Source organism: Aspergillus wentii (genome assembly GCF_001890725.1).
Source record: "Aspergillus wentii DTO 134E9 unplaced genomic scaffold ASPWEscaffold_11, whole genome shotgun sequence".
Taxonomy (NCBI): Eukaryota; Fungi; Ascomycota; class Eurotiomycetes; order Eurotiales; family Aspergillaceae; genus Aspergillus; species Aspergillus wentii.
The window spans coordinates 1-20,948 of NW_024467842.1; the positions used below are offsets into that span (position 1 = coordinate 1).

Sequence of the window (20,948 nt, forward strand, 5' to 3'; positions counted from 1 at the left end):
TTGGCGGCAGGATGAACAGGCTTGAACTGCACGCTTCCTTTTCCTAGGAGTTTTGTCGTCCTGCAACCAGATATCAGTCTTGATACAAACAAGAAGACGATTAGAATGCTGACAGCTGATGGTAATAAATACCTCTTAGGTCGCCCACGCCTGCGTACGTGGTTGTCGTCTGGCTTCCTGTAGGCCCCAGATAAATCGCGGGGGTTTGCTGCTCGGTGCACGTCCGATGTACCAGGCGTCGTGGGAGCCATGGGCCCGCTGCTATCTGCATAGAAATCCTCAAGTGTGTTTAAGGGATCAGCCAAAGATGAAGGGTTCTGTGCCCCAACCACCTCACAAACATCGTGCATCAAGCCCGATTGTTTATGGTTTGGTATGGGTGGTGCGTTAGATGGGGTTGAGTTTTGCATTTTGTCCGAGAATTGGCGTATTTGGTATGGACGTGCAACTCTTGAAAAAAATTTGGACTAGATCGTAGAAGTATAGAGACGATGGGTTTGGGATGGCTTGAAAATCTAACTATTTATGTAGAAAGTGACAGACCGGACGCATTATGACGATATGTCGATTCACAGATACCATCCATTCCATACTTCGGGCGAAAATACGATCCATGGCATGTGGATTGATTCTGATTGCAAATTCGTCTCCTGCATTTCACTGTTGTCTCATCTGGGGTTTGCATGTCTACAGGTAAGGGTAACAGGGAAGCGCAAACGAACACTGTTTACACATGGCGTATTTCTGCTGGTCAAACAGCGTCTACCCGAGTGCGTTATCGCGTCAGTTCTTAATGAGCGGATGAATGCTCTCTAAAGCACTGATAGAAATGATGGGAAGCGAAACATTGTTATGGTTAGACTGATCCATTGCTCGTCAGCCTTGATGGTTGCTATTCTCGTCTGACGGAATGTAGTGACTTTCTAAATCTACTTGCAAACGCGAGATTTATTTTCAATACAGCACTTTTTACATAATTTGTTACCCAATTCTCATGTCTTTCTCTGCATGGATTGCTCCATTGATGCATCGGGATCCCGCTGCAACCGCTCCCATCGGCACAGGGGTCCCAAAATTACACAAAGCAAATGAATGGCCATCATTCAAACAGACTATGGATCCAGGGACACAAGGCGCACTTGATGCTGAATTCTGAGAAGCTCCGTTTGATGGCGAAAATGCTGCCGTTGCTACCATTGATTGCATTTCGTGAGTGTGCCCTGGCGTTGGCATTGCGCAAGGTAGTCTATTGGTGCGGGTAATCGCAGTAGCCACCATTTCGGCGGACGAGCTCGTGGAATGAATTTGGGACCCCCCCCTGATCGTCGCGAAATGGTGCAGCCTCGGTGCAGTCATAGCCTGCAGAATCCAAATATCCCTCAACATCATGTCCCGGTCTGGGAAAGTTGACCGCTTCCCCCTCCTTCGTCCGGCATTGGCCTTCCCTGCCGATGTTGGCCAGGAAAATCGGTGGAAGGTCTCCAAAAGCAGTTTGTGAGACGGGTTGAAAATGGCCGGGTTCTCGGTCAGGTTGTACAGTGACCTGCGCGCAATCCATGTACATCTCGCGGTTTCCCACTTTATTAAACCAGGTCCATGCCAAAAGTGCCTGTCCGTTCGGGGCATTGCCTGGAATTCGAAATGCGTAGTTCTTTGAAAGGGGACAGTCGCCCAGTATAGATTTGATGACATGGAAGTTTTGCCCCTGATCGTAAGACAGCGCGATCTGACATGAACCACCCTCGTGAGTGGCGGTGCCTCCTAACGACAGCGTATACTCCTTGCCCGCCGTATAATTGGAGACAGACGTGAACGTATCATTTGCGTAACCTTTACATGGATAATCCGAGCCCAACGCGTCGAGCGGAGATGTATATGAGTAGTCCGGGTTGGACTGGGCAGCATTGAGGGGGCTCCGGATGGGGATTGGATTGGTCATTTGCATATGCCCTAGTGCGACTGGAAATCCACATCTGAGAGATAACCAGACAATCTTCATATTTTCTGAAGGGTCTTCTTGACAGCTTAAGACCTTTGTAGTTTTCTACAGAGAAAGGGACCAAGTTAAATAAGAATTGCCAGTGTTTCTCTGCAGAACTACAGCGTATACCCGGTATTGTACGACCTGGACGTAGTTGACCTTTTATGTTGAATGCTACCTGTGCCTAGCCATTTTTTTAGGGAATTTGGAACTCGAAAATAGATAACACGCACACTGGGCGCAGTGGCACCAAATGCGCAGTTTTCTCTCGGCCTCCTTTGTCTCCCATAGTAGAAATGCACTTTATGTTGTGGCCCATGTAAATTTGGTGCCTCTGCATATTCAGCATGGGGAGAGTACAATTAGATGTACTTGAGTATATTCAACGAAAATAACATGTAAGTAGATGGATCTCTGTCAGCGTATTCTCTAAAGATAAAGTGGAAACTGCTGAATTTAATATATATATATATAGAGGAAATACACGCGGAGGTGAAAAGAATTGAGGAGTAAATCACTGTAGTCGCTAAATCATTAACAATGCTGATTTCAGGATACCAAGGCCGTAAATTCTTTTAGGCTCTGCTTTGGTTATCATTCTGGGGGATGTCGGAAACTGTTCCTTGAGCAGCAGTCCCTGCCCATATGAGTATACGCTATTCCCGATTTGGTCTAATCTATGACGTTGGCCGGACGGGAGCCAAGATGTCAACGTAGCCGAAAGAGCGCTAAATCTGCTCGACTTCATTCGACTTCAACACCAAGTTTTGTGAGCAGCCCGATGCTCAATTTCCTTTCCAGTTCTAGTTTACCTCGCGGGGTAGTGCAGAGACGAATGCAAGCCAATGAAGTGGTTCATCGAGCCCGAATTGAAAGCAACAAGTGCTTCATTGCTTTGACCTGGACCATGGCTCAGCAGCTGAATTCAACAGTTGTGTTTGTAATATTAGTAGGAAAAAATTTGAGAAACCCAGGACGCAAGCATGGAAATAGCCCCGGTCTCTACGGCACATTGGGGCATGACAAAAATGCTACATAGGAAGTGGGATGCACCATCGATGATGGCGCGGAGCAACCAGTCGTTCCCTATATCCTATTTATCTCGTACGGAGAACTGGGCATCCTGGTGTTTTATGGACGGATGGAATATTTCATTATCATATATCCATGCGGCCCAACCCGGATACTGACTGCTTTCGGGTGGTTCAAATCTGGCGTGGGCAGTACATTCTTGGACTACAACCCGTAACGCTCCCCAAAGACTCATTCTCTGGTCGGTAGTCAACAGTACAATATCCTCGGTTCGCATGTTTTCTGGACCGTAAAAAGAAGAATCAGGTATTGCGTTACCTATTCGCGCCCTAGCTCAGCCCGGGATCCCTTGGCTTCTACCTGCAAGAAGACCACAGTCCAAGGTACTCATGTCATCGCATTATCTTCGGCCACGGGAATCCCTTGTTGCCTCTCGAGCGTCAGGGCAATGAGAGACCTCGCCGGAAATGGATTTCGGTTCCTTGGGCGTCCGGACTGGACTTGCCCGTGATGGACATGCTTCTGTCCCATTTAGTCTTTCCGTGGCCCAATGTTGTATGCCTTTTTGCAGACGACCTGGGCGGCCCGGAAGGAGCGTGAAACATGTTAGCCAGTCTGGCCTTGGCTGGGTGACGAGCACAAACAGTTCGTATCTTTCTGCGGGTCCTTGTCGTGATGGAGGCAGCAGAAGTCGGATCACGTAGCGGCCTGAAGGACGAAGACACTTTTTTGTGCAAGACGTGATGCGGGATGCCAAGGTATCCGACACTTTCTCCTCGGACTATCTACTCCACCTACCAGCAGGGACGGATCTGTACGACGAAGCACGCCACCAACATTTGCAAGAGGCCGTGCTTAAAGGTCTGGACCTCTCCCGGCGGGAACGGGCACTATGCGATGCCGTACTGTATGTCTGGGTCAGTGTTTGTCAACCCCTTTCGGTGGTTACACAGGGGATGCATGGAATATCTTTTCAATGATAATACTCTAGGCCTAGATCCAACGGTGGTGGCAGTGTGTTCAGCTTGCTCGCGGTATATTCTATCGATGCGGCTCCTGGTGCCAACAATGGATGAACCAATTACCCTGTTCATCTGAATCGCTGAAAGCCAGCGGATTACTGCCGGAGGACTCCCCAACGCCATGAAATGGTTCATGGACCAGCAACGCCTCTGTGCTCGCTTTGGAGTTGCCGACCATGGAAGGCCTGCCCGTGATCATTGTCCATCTTATGCGAGACGAAGAAGCGGGTCATACTGCACTGTGGGCTGCACAGTTTCCTAGTCGTAAAGGGCGACCAACCCAACTACGCAGAATTTCATAGATTGTTGTTGGCCTTTCACTGTTTGATTTTCAAAACAGTGGGCAGTCCCTCGATAGCTGACGCACAAGCAATATTAGATAGGCAATAGATACGCTTCGTACGTAGAAGATAGCTAATACTACTGTATTCGTATATTACTTGGTTTAGTAGAAAACCCGGTCTCCGATATGGGCCCTCAGACAACACCTTTGGATGTGCTGTATGTTTGCTTCTAGATATATATAAAATATAAAGACGGTATAAGTATATCTATGATACATATCTGTTTAGAGAGTAAACGGTGACTGAGTACATAGTTTCCGGAATTATATATTTCATCACAGCATATTCATTTGAAAATCAACTTTTGGGAGAATGTGACGTCTTGGTCAACAGTATTGTCTCTTCATTATATTAGACCACAAAATTAACGTGTCAAAACTCTGCACCAATTTACCAGCCTATGTAGTGTACCCAAATGGCAGAACAATGGATGTGCCGGTCGACAGACCCGTGTGCATATAATGAATACCGCTGATATATTTTATCAAATACCACCGTAATTTTTTTCGTACGTATGTATGAATATAAAGAGTATTTCATGGCCTGTCATTATAAGGTTTCTGAAATCTACTTGAGTACTTTACTCGCTGTGGGAGACTGAGACATCATCATTCTACCTTGCGGACTTATGCCGATAAGCATTCATGCTGTCATGACAATGCACTCAATAGCACTTTTACCTCATAGTCGCTAGTCAGACAACGGCAATGGTGGATCAATAACGCCTAGCAATGCATTGTTAAGGGAGGTGAGATCTGGTGAGGAAAACCTATTCAAAAATCATAAACAGTTGCTATTCAATCTTCCTAAATCACCCGCTACAGTATCTGACAGCATAATACATAATTTTGAAGACCAAATGTCTCATTTTATTTTTCTACCTAAGTCAAGCTTGGCGAGATCAGAAAAAAAAAAAATCAAGGAATAACAAAACCAGAATCCACTGCTTTTCGAGCCGACTTGAGATATATCATAATTCAAATTGAGCGCGGGAACGTACAAAACGAATAGAGCTGGTCAGTCAATTTGATGACACAGCATGAGCGAGAAAGTCATTCATATGGTCTCCAGGATTGATGGCAAAGACCGTCCGATTATCGCAGGTATATTCCGGATCATTCAGGTTCACATGGAGCCACACTGGGCTGGCAGACTGAACGGGAAGTTGATATGACGCTACCATCGACTCTGACCCCCAAGGTTCGTTCAAACTGCTAGGGAAAATAGAGCAGGGATCCTCTAGGCTCGTCATTCGAAGCAGGTAGGAATCATGAAAATAAAACTTCACGATCTCCCCGGGCTGTGCCATGAGAGAGTTCGGCTTAAATATGGAGCCATGTGAGTCGCTATCAGACCCAGCGGACGGCAATACCTGCACTTCCAATATCCTGGTGGTGTTGTTGGTGGAATCTTGCGTGGCCATGCCCGCTATGGCGCTTTTTGAAGCATCCTGTAGACGGGAAGAAGTGGTCAGGGTAGCTTTGGCATCAAACTGGCTATGATCTAAGCTGCTCAATGTAGTACTTGGGGCAGAAGTAGTACCCGCACCAGCTAAATTGGTTGATAAGTGGGATCTAGATTGTGACGCCGACAACTTTTGATCCAGACCATGGGTTGGCTGCTAAATGCAATCATTGGTATAGGTCTAGAGAAACTGCGAGTAGAGTATTGGTTAACTTACTAGGGGTGGAACAGAGTTAAAACTTGCGCTATTGGAGAGTGTCTGTGTTGAGGTCGGTGTCGGAGATCCTTGTCCCCCTCCTAGAATGGTGGTCACAAATTTCGTCAGTGTGTGGGCAGCGGGAGAGTCCTTGTTTTGCTGGTTTGTAGGCCTGGAAGGATTGGCTGATGGGAATTGTCCAGTCTGGAAGATAGCAGAGGCGGTTGAAGGACTCTCTGAGCTCGCCACAGCTGAGGTGGCATGCGCGGTAGGCAAAATACAGCTAGAGATAATGTTGAATCACCGAAACCATGGCTGGAATCTGCAGTGAACTGACCTTGTTCCCAGTCTGAGTTGCATGCTCCACAAAAGAGCCCCGATAATACTAAATATCCTCATATGGGACATGGCCATTGCCGATGATGCGTTAGGATTCACTATGGACTGGCTCTAGAAAAGGCGAGATCCTAGTCTGATCTGACAGGAACAGCAGCCCCCAGCCCCTTTTATATACACTATCGACGATCGACCCGAGAGAAAAGAAGAGCTAGCTCCTCTACATCATGTGCGAGCTTGACCCACTATTGTATATACCTTTATTCGATATCGAAGTCGCTTTACAATTAGCGTTTCCATGCGACGAGGAACCATATTTTGGCGACGATTAAAGCACTGCGCGAGGCTGGGAACAATGCTGATGTCTATTTCTTTTCATTCTGCACAGTTGGTATAAATTACGTACTTTGCTCGCGCCTGTTGATTATTTTTAAATATCTTGATTCAGCATCGGAGGTAACCTAGAAAATCAATTGAAATCTTTCCGCGGCTGGCAGGGGTTCATTTGGTCTTTTTTTGCTTGTTCCCTGGCTTCCTACCATCCGTGATATTTCTTAAAAAACTAAAATTGAATCAAGTTGATCCTATTCCTACGGTATCGTCCGACAATTATAAACTGCCATGGACCCATCATCTGCTGGATCAATTCCAGGGGGTCACACGGAACCACCTAGGATTCGTCTCCAAACCAGATTGGTAACGAGAGCAAATTCCGCGCGTGGGTCATCAAACCCGGGGTCTCATCCCATACCCTAGCCCAAGCACAGCCTGGTTCTGCAGGAACAGGCGAGGAACTCGACACTGACCAACAAGCCAACAGTCCATAAGCTACTGGGCCTCGAGAACCCTCCAGAAGACGCCCACAGACTGTATCAGCGACAAAAGCAGAGGCACTGCGTGAACAATCTACTCCCGTTTTGGAGTCTGTCACCTCTATCACCCAAGAACAGCCTGGGCTTGCGCAGACTGCTCGCCAACAAAATATTGACTCATCGTCTAGTAGATCCAAAGAAACATATAGACGTCCACAGACCAGGTCCGTAACCGGATCTTCGCCTAGATTGTCCACCCCAGCTTCAGAATTCGTCACCCATGCACAGGCTGGGTCCGCGTCAGCTGTCGAAGTAAATAATCAATACAGGAACAAAAGCTCTATCAGCAGCACACCTGTGCCAAAGCCAGAAAGTGGTGATGAATCGGGGATTAATAAGATAAACTTTAGGGGTTTCACGTTACTCCATGGATTCAGCTCACCACTATCATTCCTATTCGCTCACAACTTCTGTTGATGGCTGGTACCCACGTAAGCTGATGATGATCTGCAGGCAGAACTTTGATCAGGTCAATATGAGCGACACTCCTTTTCACAACAAAATTCTCTCAGCTCCAAGAGCCGGAGTCCTGGGATCAAGATTCTCAGTATTCTTCTTCTACCCCAGGATACTTTCGGAGCCCTTATGCTGCACGGTCTAACTATAGCCCCTCCCCATCTGTCCTCGAGCATGAGCCTAATGCCGCATCAAAACCCAACCGAGCACTTTGCCACAGCTCCAAGAATCCGAGTGGAAGAAAGAAAAGGCCTACGACGAAGATCCGCCAAGCTATATTCATTATTTCGTACAATGGCGGGTTACTCTTAACAACAAGGCCGTCGTGAAGGACACCGAGGAAGACATAGTATTGGCTCCGAGCGCCTACTGGAGTTTGGTGCTAGAAGAGAAGCTACAAAAGGTTCTTCGAGAAAAAGTATCACACACAAAAAGGATCAGGGTGGATGACACGGCGTTTGTTGCTTCGGTCAATGACCGAACCCAGCGCGATCTGACGAAGCGTTTCAACAATATCGATATCGCCTGGGTACCCATTGAGAAGAAATTTCGGATGTGGTCGATTCAGTTTTCACGTGGTAAGAGACTCACGCTGAGAGTGTGCTTTAACTATGTAGAAGACAGCAGTTCCCTATCCGCGGGTTGAAAAGGGGAGAATGCGAGTTAAATCATCTGTGACCAACAGATTACTTAATGATCAAGACGCTGAGCTAGACATTGAAGAAAATGCATGTGGGCAGCAAGCAATTTGGCGCCATATGTATGACTTAATGAAATGCGATCCCCCTGCATGCCACCTGGGACCTTACTACTGGCTTAACCCAGTAGGAAAAAAGCATTATCGACTTTACACACAAACCCTCAGGCGATTAGTGACCTATACTGAGAAAGGCGGTGCCCTTGAAACAGATAAAGATGTTCTGGATGAAATACAGGAAGAGCTTCATTTAGAAGAATAGCAACGGCAGGAGAAAGAAAAAGTAAAAGTGGCAAGGTTCTCAGCGTCACACCATATCCGCCTATCAACATCAATGTTCTGCCATCTCACTCCATTGGATTAGGTGCAACAGCTTCCAGTGCAACAGCTGACCTAAGAGTTTCAAACAATGCATCTCCTTTGAAGATTCCCGGTTTTAGAGACGTAGCTGTCAAAGAGTACGGTGAGTGGCTTGCATCAACTGTATCGGATGATACACTCAAAGCTCCATTCCGGCAAGCGTGTGATGTGGCTGTCAGATAGCTTCGACCTTGGGCACATACATAAGGATCAAAATTCAGGACTCTTTGTTGGCACAGGGGTCATGCCGGGAGTTGCTCGCACGTTTATAGATAATATTCATGACTGGGTCGAAACTGTGAAGAAAGTAACACCCATTCTTGACGATGTATAGTATGAATATCGTTGGCGTTTGGAGATAGATTCTCTGTTTCTTTCTTTCTTTCTTTCTTTCTTTCTTTTCTTTTTTGTTTTTTTGGATTCGGGATTGAATAACCTTTCACCGTTTGACCTGTGCCGCGAATAAAACCCACCGAGTTTGTTTGTTTCCCTTTGAAAAGATAAGAACAGAAAGACACTCAGTCTGCTGCCCTTCTCCAAAAGTCACTGTCGTTGTCAATATCGTAGCCGTCATCATTATCATCATCGTCGTCGTTGTAAAGATAATAATCATCTTCAATTTCATCCCAAGTTCTATCATTGTCCCATTCCTCCTCTTCCATGGGCTCCACCGTCCTGAGTGTCCATCCATAACTCTTCATTTTCCTTATGATAGAAGAGTTCAGGCCTTCATCATAAACTTCCATGACAATATCTTGCAGTGATGTGATTGCTCTAAAGTGAGCGGCAACCAAATCCAATGCCCTATCGCAAATTGAAGGGCTGCCAACTGATAGTTGAATCCCAATCCAATATGTGGTTGGAGCAGTTGCTGTGATGCATTTGAGGTTGGTACAGTATGCTTGGATCTTTGTTAAAGTGCGCAGGCTTTCTTCCTCAAGGCTGACCTCTTCTCCATCGTCGCGAAATTCAGGAAAGCCGATGCGGATACAACTAAGATTAGACGCGTTCACCAAGCCTATAGTATCGAGAAATTCGGGTATACGTATAGGGCTCGATGGCAAGAGGTCAAAGCAGTTATTGCCATAGAGCAGTGAGCTGGTCTCGTGAAGGATCCTTGTGTTTGTGGAGAGGAGATTCGACGAAAGCTCATATCCTTTGCTCCAAGGATTAATAGGATCTCTACACACGAGATATTTGTATATCTCATTGCGGAGCTCAGTAGGAAGACTCAGGAAAGTCACTGGCATTTTTATTCCTGCCTTGGTGAATGACTAATTTGTGACTGTAGGCAATACAAGTGGGGTCATGTAATGTCAAAGTTCATGTTCAAAGGCACAAGCCCAGAAAAGTGTTTGAGCTGTCTTGTGCACACAGCCTCGATCGCAAAAGCCGAAGCTGCTAATTGTCTCGCATAATTTTGATGACGTGTACAATATGATGACGTAAGACCAATACCCTCAGATAACTAAAGAATCAATTAAGTGTTCACAGGTCACGCGACTCATTTAACTTCCAGACCATACAAATTTTCTGTACATTTATCTTATTGAGGCAATTATCGCTCGTTCCAGTATTGATGAAAGCTACGTAGATTCTTTGAATACCTGAGGCTTTAGGACAGCTGTATACATGTCTCAACATGCAGGCTTTAACATGCACAGAACATAATCAAGATTTGATCTACAAGAAGCGATCAAGCATATTCGTCTGTCCCATGATAGTTTCATCCGACGCCCTGGACATGCTGGAGAAATCGATGGACATGATAATATGTGGTATTGCTTTGATTGTAGCTCTCATATCAAAGATCACTGCAGCTACAATTCTGACCACACTATGTGGACACACCTCAAGCGCAATTACGATACCATTGTTGATTGCATGATTCCTTTACAAGATGCCGATTGTTATTTGCAGACAGTATAGGAAATGACATTTATCAGCACGCGAATATCACACTCAAAAGTCTTTAGTCTTGGCGGCATTCCAGATATTTAAGTTAGGCCTGCGTGCCGGAAGTGACCTTCAGCACTCTCCCTTTTAGCTTCGACTGCTTCAATGCACCAATTAAGAAAATTATCGAATCCTTGGTTTGGGTTTACTTTATAGTAGCACCAACTACGCCTGATAAAGCTTTTTAACTCAGCAAAATATTCCTCAATTGGAGTAAGGCTCGGTGAATAAGGAGGGTAGGCCAATGAGCTTGACTCCAGCATCAGCACAAATCTACGTAATACGTTCAGAGTGGTGAAACGATGCGTTATCCATTACTAGAACGGATTTTGGCCCCGGCCATCTCGCACAATGCCGAAGTTGGTCGAGAAAGTCTTCGAATACACCGACATCCGTTGAACCACGAAAAACGCGGGAAAGCACGACACCATCTTGGGCATACGCTGGGAGTATTTGATACCGTTCATCACGGTGAAACTCTGACACTTGGACTGGGGCAACACCAAGCGGTGACCAACCGGTTCTCCTGAATCCGATTCGTTTATCACAACCAGATTCGTCAACGTAGACTAGGTGGTACGACTCAAGTTCTGATATATTATGAAGATAGAATTCCCGTAATTCTGCATTCTGTTCCTTGGCTCTCTGGTGAATGGACTTCTTATACCAGCCTGTAAGTGTCAGAGCCCTTCTAATACTTGAGGTTGTTGCAAGTGTCCGAAATTCATCCCATATAAATATTACCATCTAGTCGAGATAAAGACTCGGTTTTTCGAGCAGATGTTCACAAAGGGCGTCAAGCATCGGGGGCGTTATGGTTCTTCTTCGTCCGACATGATTTAAAGGGGGATGGACTTTTCCGAATAGCCGCAAGTTCCTGTAAATATTTTTGATCTTTCGATCGCTGCATTCGGCTACATCAGCCAATTGGGGTATGGTTAGTGATTGGCTTTCTATCATATCATCATACCGGATGTGCGGAGAATCTAAGGCACTCTTGCTATTCAGATTGAATCATACAAAAGACCTTTTGACCACCATATTTTACACAAAACTGATCTAGCTCATTAGCGTGCGCTAATTGACCGTATGTATCCCTATAAACCACACATCCGTCTTATTCAAGATCAAGCTTCAGTGTTACGCTCGTTATCCGTCTTCATCCCTTCAACGATACACAAAAAGTAGATATTGATGGCCGCTAGCAGCAACAATTACTCAAAACCTAAATCATGCCCCTAGTCACCATCGTCCATTATCCACCAGCGTGCGTGATGAGATAGATAGTGCAAAGGTTTCACTCTCGGCTAACAAGTGCACCTATCTCTAGTATCAGAATTCAGAAAGACACCCAGAATCACGGACAGTGCGTCTCCAGCATTGATTTCACGACACCAGACCAGAGCAACGAGTATACAAGTATCAAATGTTAGGTCACTAGAATGCCCTGTAAAATCAATGAACTTGCAGGAACAACCAATAGCGGCAGGCGAAGCGAAGGATCGATGGGAGTGGCTTCGGAACGATTTGGTAAGGACACCTACAAGGAGCTTCTGGGCGAAAGAGCCGGGCATGGGTTCCGATTGTTATCAAATTCCGCTGTAACCGTCGAATGACTGGGTCGTCGACTCTTTGGCCAGTTGATAAGGCTTTTGCTGCATCTTGCAGTTGGCCTAGCGTCAATGAGGCAATATTATCTGTGGCAGCATTCCAATGCTGACGTTTAATGAGCATCTTGTTACTCACAGATGACTTGCGCAACTGCAGCACGTCATATATCACGTACATAAAGGTTCTATGACGGGCAAACCTGCAACTATCAACAACAATACATACTCCTTGGATGTGGTAGACGAGGTACCTTCTGCTATGGTGATGCAATGCCCATTCTGCAAAAGCTGATAGGGAAACAGGAGTGTCGCGTTCATCCAGATGACCCCCAATGCCTGCAGGGAAAAGGGTCGGAAAGGCGGCGGTAAAGTAACAAGGACCGGTCCAATTATCGATAAGTGTGGCATTCCCGCGGATTTTGTAAGCAATAGTGGGGGTGTTTGGGTGAGCAGATGATGGCATATGGTGAAAGTCATTGGTGGTTGATAAATGGTGTGATGAACTTGGACGCTGCGTAACTATGTTATGTAGGCTGTTCAGCATACGCATATCCGGATCGAGAGATCCTTGATCTTGCAGCACGGCAGCGCATACAGCGAGCATAGCGGGTAGAATTTGCGAAAAGATTGCCGCAGTCACAACAATAATATATCGCCAGGTTGGTGGAAGCTTGGGAACGATGTAAACGTGCTGAATGGCGACAAACCTCACGGCGAATGTATGGACCATTTGCACGAATAGGGATGCTGCAATCCGAACATGGGCGTGTCTCTACAGGAGTTGGTAAACGTGCTAGACGACACGCTGAACATCGTGCAGGTTGACGGCGGGAAGATATACCAAGTAAGCGACCACAATCTTGACATGACTGCTGACGTAACATAATGGCGTACCAGCACTCACAGGGTCAGTATGGATATATAATCAGCAAAGCATCCAAATACAGTGATGGATATGCATCACATGCAAGGAGCAACGAAGCAGCGTCAGTTGAAGGAATACGAGGTGCACAGGACCGTAGCAATGGAAGTAAGTGCGTAGCAACAGTAGCCAATATCATAGATCTGGGAATAGCAAATGGCAAGAAGAGTAAAGAGAAGAAATCTGCAGGCCAAGACCATTGTTTTGTACACTAGACTGAAATTAGATAGAAAAGTTGTTCGAAAAAGGAAAAATCATCAAGACCAATGACAAGTGCGCGTATGCAGAAGAAGTAGAGTGAAATTCCTGCAAGTTTTTGCGGGGCGCTCAGGGGTGTTGTACCTTTTTCACTCACTTCGTTCGTTTCAGGGCATCACCTTTTTTTGCGTACGTCCTCGCAGGCTCGTTGACTTTCCACGGACATGAACTCCGGTGCTGCCTCCCTCGAGGAACACCGGCCTACTGCTCCTTAACCCACCCGGGGAAAAACTCCACCGTTGAACTTACAGTGACGGACTCTCCGGGGAGACTCATCAAGTGTCAATTGTACAGCGATCATTATGGGTCCAACCACCGGGCGACCTTCTCGGAATGGTCTCTCCAACCAAGACTCAGGCCTGAACCGAAACCTAGGAAAATATACGATAAAGCTGACTGGGAAAGATCGGACGGATAGTGCAGACAGCACTAGACCCGATCCCTGCACTGGGTTCTGCAGCAGAACTTGATCACGCGGTGGAATTATTGCTCACATCCACCACCTCCGCAATCGACCTCACATACCAACAGCGAAGGCATCATCATACTCGAAGCGGTGGTTCCATCCTGAGTTGAAGTTTCAGCAACGGGAGGTGAATCGAACACGCCGGAGATGGCAAGAAGGCTGTGTTACTAAAGGCAGCCAGAACCCGGAGACCATGTTTCTCTTCGGAGAGATGCGGAGAAAACGCCGAGTATGGACCAGGGCCATAGAGAAAGCTAAGACAACACACTGGAGAGAATTTCTTGACAAAGCTGGAGAAGGTCACCTGTGGAAGGTAGCGTCGTACATGAACCCGCGGGACAACTATGCGAACATCCCGCCGTTGAAAGATGGGACGGAAGAAGTCTCAGACAATGAGGCCAAAGGAGAGCTCTTCCTGGAAACCTTCTTTCCGAGAATGGCAGACCCCGAAGAAAGCCCAATCACACCCCAGAGGGAGGAAATCCCATGGGAGCCCGTAGAGGAACATGAAATTCACAAAGCGCTTAGGGCGGCCAAAGGGACCACCGGCCCTGGAGAGGATCGTATCCTAACGCTAGTGTGGAAACGCCTATGGCCATACATCAGCGGAGTGATCACCCGCATTTCGCTGCATCAATCGAGTTGAGTTATCACCCTAGGCAGTGGAAACGGGCGAGAATCATGGTCCTGCAGAAACCAGATAAACAGGACTACTCAGACCCTGGCGCATATCGACCCATCTAACTTCTGAACACCCTCGGGAAGCTGCTTAAAGCAGTCATTGCGAAACGGCTGTCGTACTATGCGGAGACCCACGGACTACTCCCAACTACGAAATCTGGGGGTTGACCTGGCCGGAACACGGAGCAGGCACTCTTAGTGCTAGCTAACGCCATTGACCGAGCATGGCTGAAACTGAAGATGGTTACTCTTGTGGCATTCGACCTGAAAGGGGCATTTAATGGGGTGAACCAAAGGAGTCTCGACACTCAGTTAAAGATCAAAGGAATCCCAACCGTGGCAAGGAACTGGATCCGCAGCTTCATGGAGGATCGCTCAGCAAGCATCTTGTTCGACGACTTTGACTCGCCAGTGGTACCTCTCGAGAACGCGGGCTTGGCTCAGGGGTCGCCCTTATAGCCAATCCTGTTCACGTTCTTCAACTCTGACCTGGTGGAACAACCTGTTGGTTATGATGGATGCGCATCGGCCTACATCGACGACTACTTCCGATGACGTGTCGGGCGGTCGGCCGAGGAAAACCTCAAGGAAATCCAGGATGAAGACATTCCGCAAATTGAGGCATGGGCCAAACGCACAGGGTTTTGTTTCGCAGTGAACAAAACGGAGCTCATCCACATCACAAGGAAGAAAGTAGAACAAGGGATAGGCCAACTTAGGATGCATGGGACAACCATCACGCTTTCCGCCAATACCAAGCTCCTGGGAGTGGTGTTTGATGGAGAATTGAGATGGAAGGAGCATGTGCAACAAGCAATAAAGCGAGCCATGAAGATGAACATAGCCATGTGTGGCATGCGACATCTCCGGCCTGGACAAATGCGGCAACTCTATCAAGCCTGTGTGCCGCCCATTACAGACTACGCATCATCAGTGTGGCACAACCCACTGAAGGACAAGACGCACTTGAGGATACTTGGAACAGTGCAGAGAACAGCCTTAATCCGAACCCTCTCAGCACTCAGGACAGTTGCATCACAAACGCTAAAGGTAGAGTCGCATATACTGCCGACCCGGCTGCGGCTTAGACAGAGAGTGCAGAACGTCATCGGCCAACTGTGCACGCTCCCAACGAATCACCCAGTACACGAAGTGATGGCCCGGGCCAAGAAACAAAGCCGGAACATAGGGACCAATCCTTGGTTCCCCCTAGCGGAGACCATGAAAACCATGGACCTCAAACGACTTGAGGCCCTCGAAACGATTGATCCAAAACCATTGGCACATGGAGCCCACCAGCCCTTGAAGGAATCGAGATCGAACTAGACCGAGATAAAGCCGGGGAGAGAGCGTCAGCGCTTCGAGCAAAGTCGAACATCATAGTGTATTCCGATGGGTCAGGACACCACGGAAATCTCGGCGCAGCTGCAGTGGTCTTGGACCGAAGTGAGGAAATCATAGCGTCACGACAAATCTGCATTGGACCATCCACTCACTGGTCGATCCATGCTGCTTAACTTATTGGCATTTACCATGCCGTTGAGTTGATCTCGAGCATGGGGCTCAGAAACCATCACAATGACGCCGTCCCCAAAGAAAAGAAGGTAGCCACAATTCTAAGTGATAGTCAATCCGCCCTGCAAGCAATTAAGACCCCACCAAGCAGGTCGGGACAAGTATAGTACATGCCATCCTCAAAGCAGCTAGGGGGCTAAGGGCAGAAAACATCAGACTCCGTCTCCAGTGGATCCCCGGACACTCCAATGATCCGGGGAACGACGCAGCGGACCGTCTGGCTAAAGAGGCAGTTGGCCCAACTCCATCACATCCATTCAAGAACCTATTATCACAAGAAAAAGGATATATCAGAGAACCAATCTTCTCAGAGTGGGAAAATGAATGGAAAAGTTCAAGTAGAGGTGCACATCTCCGACGAATCGACAAAACGCTGCCCTCAAGCCGCACAAAGAGAGTCTACAACTCGCTACCGCGAAATCGCGCGTACTTATTAATGTAATTGCGAACAGGCCACTCCTGGCTCGCCTCACATGGCAAGCTGCTACGCTTCCGTGCAGACGACAAATGTGAGTGTGGAGCGAAGGAGACAGTCTTTCATGTCCTGGTAGACTGCCCAAGACTGCGAATCATTCGACAGAAACTACGGAAGGAGATTGGGGGGGCTTTAAATGATATATCATTGATGCTTGGAGGTAAGGCTCAACAAGACCAAGAAGGTAAGCTTAATTGCCCTGCCCAACACAAAGTTCCCAACGCTGTGTTGGATTTTGCGGAGGCGTCTTAAAGGTTTCGAGGCCGTGGACCACGGAGGCCACATAATGGAACAAGAAGGCAAAATGGCCAACACAGGCCCTAAGGCGAGGCTCAAATTTCGCCCATATGAAGCGGTATATTGTATATGAGAGAGACAAATATGGTCACATAGTTGTGGTAGCCTGCATATCGCCAAACGCGAGAGGTCAGGGTAAACGAAATACATACATACATACATAGTATACGTGCGTCACGCTCAGCCAGCATTCTGCTAGTTGCTGACACACAACCTCTCTTTTCGACTCTTCTTGACGCAGGTACAGCGTCCACGTCATCTTGCCTGTAGTTGAAGGAAATGACAGCCCTGATATTCTTACCAATACAAGCAGATTGCTTCATTTACGCAGCTGCTTCTCCACTGGTCCCCAGTTAATAATAGTAGAACTGTAAAACTTTTCAAGATATTTCTGAGACTAGTTATTCACTGATACTGTAATTGCCGTGCCTTCAGATCGAACCCGCTGATAATCTTTCCATGCAATTGTATAACAAGTATATCTTGGCGGGTGTTCTTCGTATTCATCCCCCTCTTCCCATTCACCCAATGGGAGAAACCCAAGTTGCCCCCGCTGGCGTGGCTGCAAGGTACGATGCGGGGAAGGGCTGGGACAGGACGACGTTACGGGTGACCGACAAAATTTACCGGGGGTCGGGGCATGCTGAGAAGTGTCATCCCATGGGTCGATCGCGAGATGCTGCGAAGCATCATTATAAATGAAAGGGCTATCCGCCATTTGCTGAGACCGAGATAAGAGCTTAATATGCTTAGTATTAGTGATGTAACATGTTAGCCTTCAATTTTCCGATGTCTAATAAGGCGTCCAGCAACACAAAAGTTACAGTTAGCATAGTGGCAAGCGGGGAGTTTGTGTTACCAGACTGGTACCGTTGAACCCTAGCTATCGTGCTTTCTCATTTGGTCATACGCTAGTCCGTATGGAGATAAGACTGTAGTTAGCCCTGTAGGTAAACTAGTACCTAAGCTTTCATTGTGGAAAAATGTACGCATATCCTGTACTAACTAGGATGGTGAGAAAAGATTAAAGAGAATAGATTTTGTGCACCGGTTTTGCAGAAGCATCTTATAATATCGTAGCCGTAGGTCAAAAGTATCAGAAGAACAGAACCAGAAAGTATCGAGTAGTCATAAATAGTTGCCTTTACGGATACGATTTCTCCGACTATGCAATAGGCGGTTGTACGGATTAAAACTACAGCTTTGTCCAGACTACGTCTCTTCAATCGCGGCCCCAACGGCTGTATATCTCAATCATATAAAGCGTTGACAATATCATTCAAGTGAACACATTTAAAATTACCGCGAATTCCTCCCCTATCCCCCTCCCTCTCCTTCAATCTCCTCTGATACGGTTGTACTTTGGGAAACGGGTGTAACAACTGAGCAAATCAGGTTCGAAGCGAGATAACCTTAGCTAAGACAGCGCGTAGTATTTGTCAACCGCCTTTACAATATCTTCCAAATAGAATAATTGCATTTCGATCTTGGCGGCAAGCTGCTTATTGAATACTGCCCCGAGCTTCTCGCAAGCCGTCACCTTGAAGTCAAGTTGCAGCTCCCGTAATTTGAGCCAAAGATTACCGAGATTGGAGTTGTTATTTGGGCTGGGCGACTGTCAATTATTGATCCTTGCAAGCGAGCTCCAGAAACTCACTTTTTTATAACAGATACCATACTGTCAACAGCTTGCGAAGAGAGCTCCAAACAGTAGAGTGTCCCTGGCTCTATGACTTCGCCTCTTTGGATGACAAGCATGTAGGCCTCAAATATCAAGCCACAGAATATAAAAGATGATTTCGCATCTTCATACCTTTTTCGATCCAAGGATTGATAGAACCCACAGCGGTCAAAGAACGTGAGTACAGAGGGAATATTATTTTTGTCTGTATTCATACACAGGTGTTTCTGAACTTTAAGGGCTCTTTGAACAGCAAAATCGACGTAGTCCAGACCATCATCCATATTGACTGAGAGAAAAATTTCCAAAAAAGATGGATCGTAATGTTGACCGAGAAGGATTTGTCTTTAAATGCTAGTCCAAGTCGGTCATAATTGTAAATGACGACATCTTTAATTTCTATTCCAGCATGCAGGACGCGTGGGCACATGTATTTGAGCCCGTGCAGCAAATATTGACCAGTGGGAGCAACTGATCTTGTCGTGGCTAAGCAGACTATTCCAAAACCGACGTGTTGCTCATCGCGCGGCGGACAACACATCACTCTTGGAATAGTCATGTTATGCGCACTGATAATCGCATCGTCTAAAGGAATTCTTTCCATCAAACTACATCAATTTTACAACACTCTTTTTTAAGATGACCCCTCGAAAGAAACGGCCTATGCCCTCTTCCGTCACCAGGGAAAGGACTAGCAAAAGCACTCAACAGCCTTTGACCAATGGTGAGGTGATGAACGTTTTACGCAAGCTTCCACCGACTCAGCCCTTCGGTTCTTTTGAGAAAAACGAAGATCGCGAATTCTTTCGAAAGCTGTATCTCCCTTTACGGAAAGCTTTCACTACAACTACGTCCAGCTCTCAAACGAACTGCTCTAGAGTCTGTCGAATAGATCAACTCGAAGTACTTCCAAGCCTCCAGGCTCGGTTCAGTGAATTTGAGAAGGATCCCCTTCAGTTCTGGGAGAATATCGCCAAAACATTGCCAAAGTATAGTGGTCTCGAAACCCAGAATAGAGCTCGAACTTTCCTCGAAGGAGCAGCGCAACTAGAAGCCAATATTGAAGAGCAACGTATTCTTCGCAGATTCGTGGCTCTTTCGGCCTACAACCTCTTTCGGCGAGCATTTCCAATGGCATCCAATGATCGGGTTTACGACTCCAACGTCAAGAAATTCCTCACTCGAGTCGGACTGCCTAAAGAAAACTACAATGAGTATGGGGATATAATTCGACGCGGACAAAGACACAAGGGGTTTTGCCACAGACTGAGAGATGGCTCTGGAGATGGGGAAGATTATGGTGCATTGTTCTTTCCGTCTATCCCGGACACTATGTAAGTCTCTTGGCTGTTCCACATCATAATTCTACTCAGCTGATAGTTCCCAGTTGGGACGTTGGAGGTCTCAGAGAGAAAGACCTTCAATCGTCTATAGAGCATTTACAAAAATTGAAAATCAGTGAGCAATCAGTAAAATCGAATGCGAATCGGATAGCTCAAACTCTTCTTGATTATCATGCTGGATTGATCTGGGTTCCCGGAAGCCCAAATCCGCCAACCGCCAAACAGGGGGACAGGGAACCAAACCGCTCCAGGAAACGACGACACTCCCGTGATACTAGAGGCTCATGCGAATCGTCAACCCCTGAATCTTCGGGGCCTGAGGGGAGTCACGTTGACTGGGATCTCCATTTGTCAGACTTTGACGAGGTCCTTGGTCCGGTGCTTGATTTATATGACTTCGAGTTCGTTGAACCAGAGTCTACGGGCTAAAGTGGCTGGACAGAATATCCTTATTTCTCCCTAAATAGCTTTGAATACAGTAGCGAATTTACTGTCAAACATTTGTCTTCTTGACCTTCCAAACGAAATAGACTAAATCTCCCTTCACTTCCACGCTGACCTTCTTAGAGAAGCACACTTTTGACCCATAGCTCAGGGGATAGCTTCTATCTTCAGCATCATCTTTAATTAGGCAACTATCGCTCGGGGAAATCAGAACTAGCTCTCCGTCCGTCAAGACCCAGCCTGAATGAGCCGTCCGAAAATAAACGACGCTATAGTTCTGTAACAATCAGCAGGAATGCGCGAATGAATACGGCAATAAGACAGACCTCCGTAAGCTTCTGTAATATTTTTCGTAATGCTGCATCCGAACATTGTTCTACAAGCCGGAGCCGTGAAGATTGTTTCCATTCTGCATTGGGATTTGCCAACATCCAGCTGTTGATCTCCTCTACAACCGTACGTTCGATGGGTTCTAAATCT

The 20,948-nt window shown here is 46.8% G+C and overlaps 7 protein-coding genes across 7 annotated transcripts; 2 read left to right on the forward strand and 5 right to left on the reverse strand.

Moving 5' to 3' along the window:
• Positions 1-1,160: 1,160 nt before the first annotated feature.
• Positions 1,161-1,939, reverse strand: ASPWEDRAFT_188451 (uncharacterized protein; the record flags this gene model as incomplete). The annotated part of the gene is made up of 1 exon (XM_040832227.1): positions 1,161-1,939. One exon carries the CDS (start codon positions 1,937-1,939, stop codon positions 1,247-1,249), a length of 693 nt encoding a protein of 230 aa, XP_040683284.1. The 3' UTR covers positions 1,161-1,246.
• Positions 1,940-3,654: 1,715 nt separating this feature from the next.
• On the forward strand, positions 3,655-3,924 carry ASPWEDRAFT_46797 (uncharacterized protein; the record flags this gene model as incomplete). Its single annotated transcript, XM_040836845.1, is given in 2 exon segments — positions 3,655-3,705; positions 3,724-3,924. A coding segment is annotated over 1 exon segment (168 nt), but the record flags the coding sequence as incomplete, so codon positions are not given.
• Positions 3,925-5,341: 1,417 nt separating this feature from the next.
• ASPWEDRAFT_188452 (uncharacterized protein) lies at positions 5,342-6,447 on the reverse strand (the record flags this gene model as incomplete). The annotated part of the gene is made up of 3 exons (XM_040832228.1): positions 5,342-6,000; positions 6,061-6,322; positions 6,377-6,447. The coding sequence occupies 3 exons, from the start codon at positions 6,445-6,447 to the stop codon at positions 5,401-5,403; spliced, it is 933 nt and encodes a 310-aa protein (XP_040683286.1). The 3' UTR covers positions 5,342-5,400.
• A 2,831-nt stretch (positions 6,448-9,278) lies between these two features.
• On the reverse strand, positions 9,279-10,010 carry ASPWEDRAFT_177795 (uncharacterized protein; the record flags this gene model as incomplete). Its single annotated transcript, XM_040831716.1, has 1 exon — positions 9,279-10,010. One exon carries the CDS (start codon positions 10,008-10,010, stop codon positions 9,279-9,281), a length of 732 nt encoding a protein of 243 aa, XP_040683287.1.
• A 1,839-nt stretch (positions 10,011-11,849) lies between these two features.
• ASPWEDRAFT_304136 (uncharacterized protein) lies at positions 11,850-13,144 on the reverse strand. Its single transcript, XM_040833402.1, has 3 exons — positions 12,578-13,144; positions 12,261-12,526; positions 11,850-12,163 (listed from the first exon to the last, which is right to left on the reverse strand). The coding sequence occupies exons 1-3, from the start codon at positions 13,054-13,056 to the stop codon at positions 12,024-12,026; spliced, it is 885 nt and encodes a 294-aa protein (XP_040683288.1). The 5' UTR covers positions 13,057-13,144; the 3' UTR covers positions 11,850-12,023.
• A 5,184-nt stretch (positions 13,145-18,328) lies between these two features.
• ASPWEDRAFT_73422 (uncharacterized protein) lies at positions 18,329-18,965 on the reverse strand (the record flags this gene model as incomplete). The annotated part of the gene is made up of 2 exons (XM_040839327.1): positions 18,329-18,607; positions 18,658-18,965. The coding sequence occupies 2 exons, from the start codon at positions 18,963-18,965 to the stop codon at positions 18,418-18,420; spliced, it is 498 nt and encodes a 165-aa protein (XP_040683289.1). The 3' UTR covers positions 18,329-18,417.
• A 209-nt stretch (positions 18,966-19,174) lies between these two features.
• On the forward strand, positions 19,175-20,612 carry ASPWEDRAFT_304204 (uncharacterized protein). The gene is made up of 2 exons (XM_040833404.1): positions 19,175-20,015; positions 20,069-20,612. Exons 1-2 carry the CDS (start codon positions 19,321-19,323, stop codon positions 20,451-20,453), a joined length of 1,080 nt encoding a protein of 359 aa, XP_040683290.1. The 5' UTR covers positions 19,175-19,320; the 3' UTR covers positions 20,454-20,612.
• Positions 20,613-20,948: the final 336 nt, after the last annotated feature.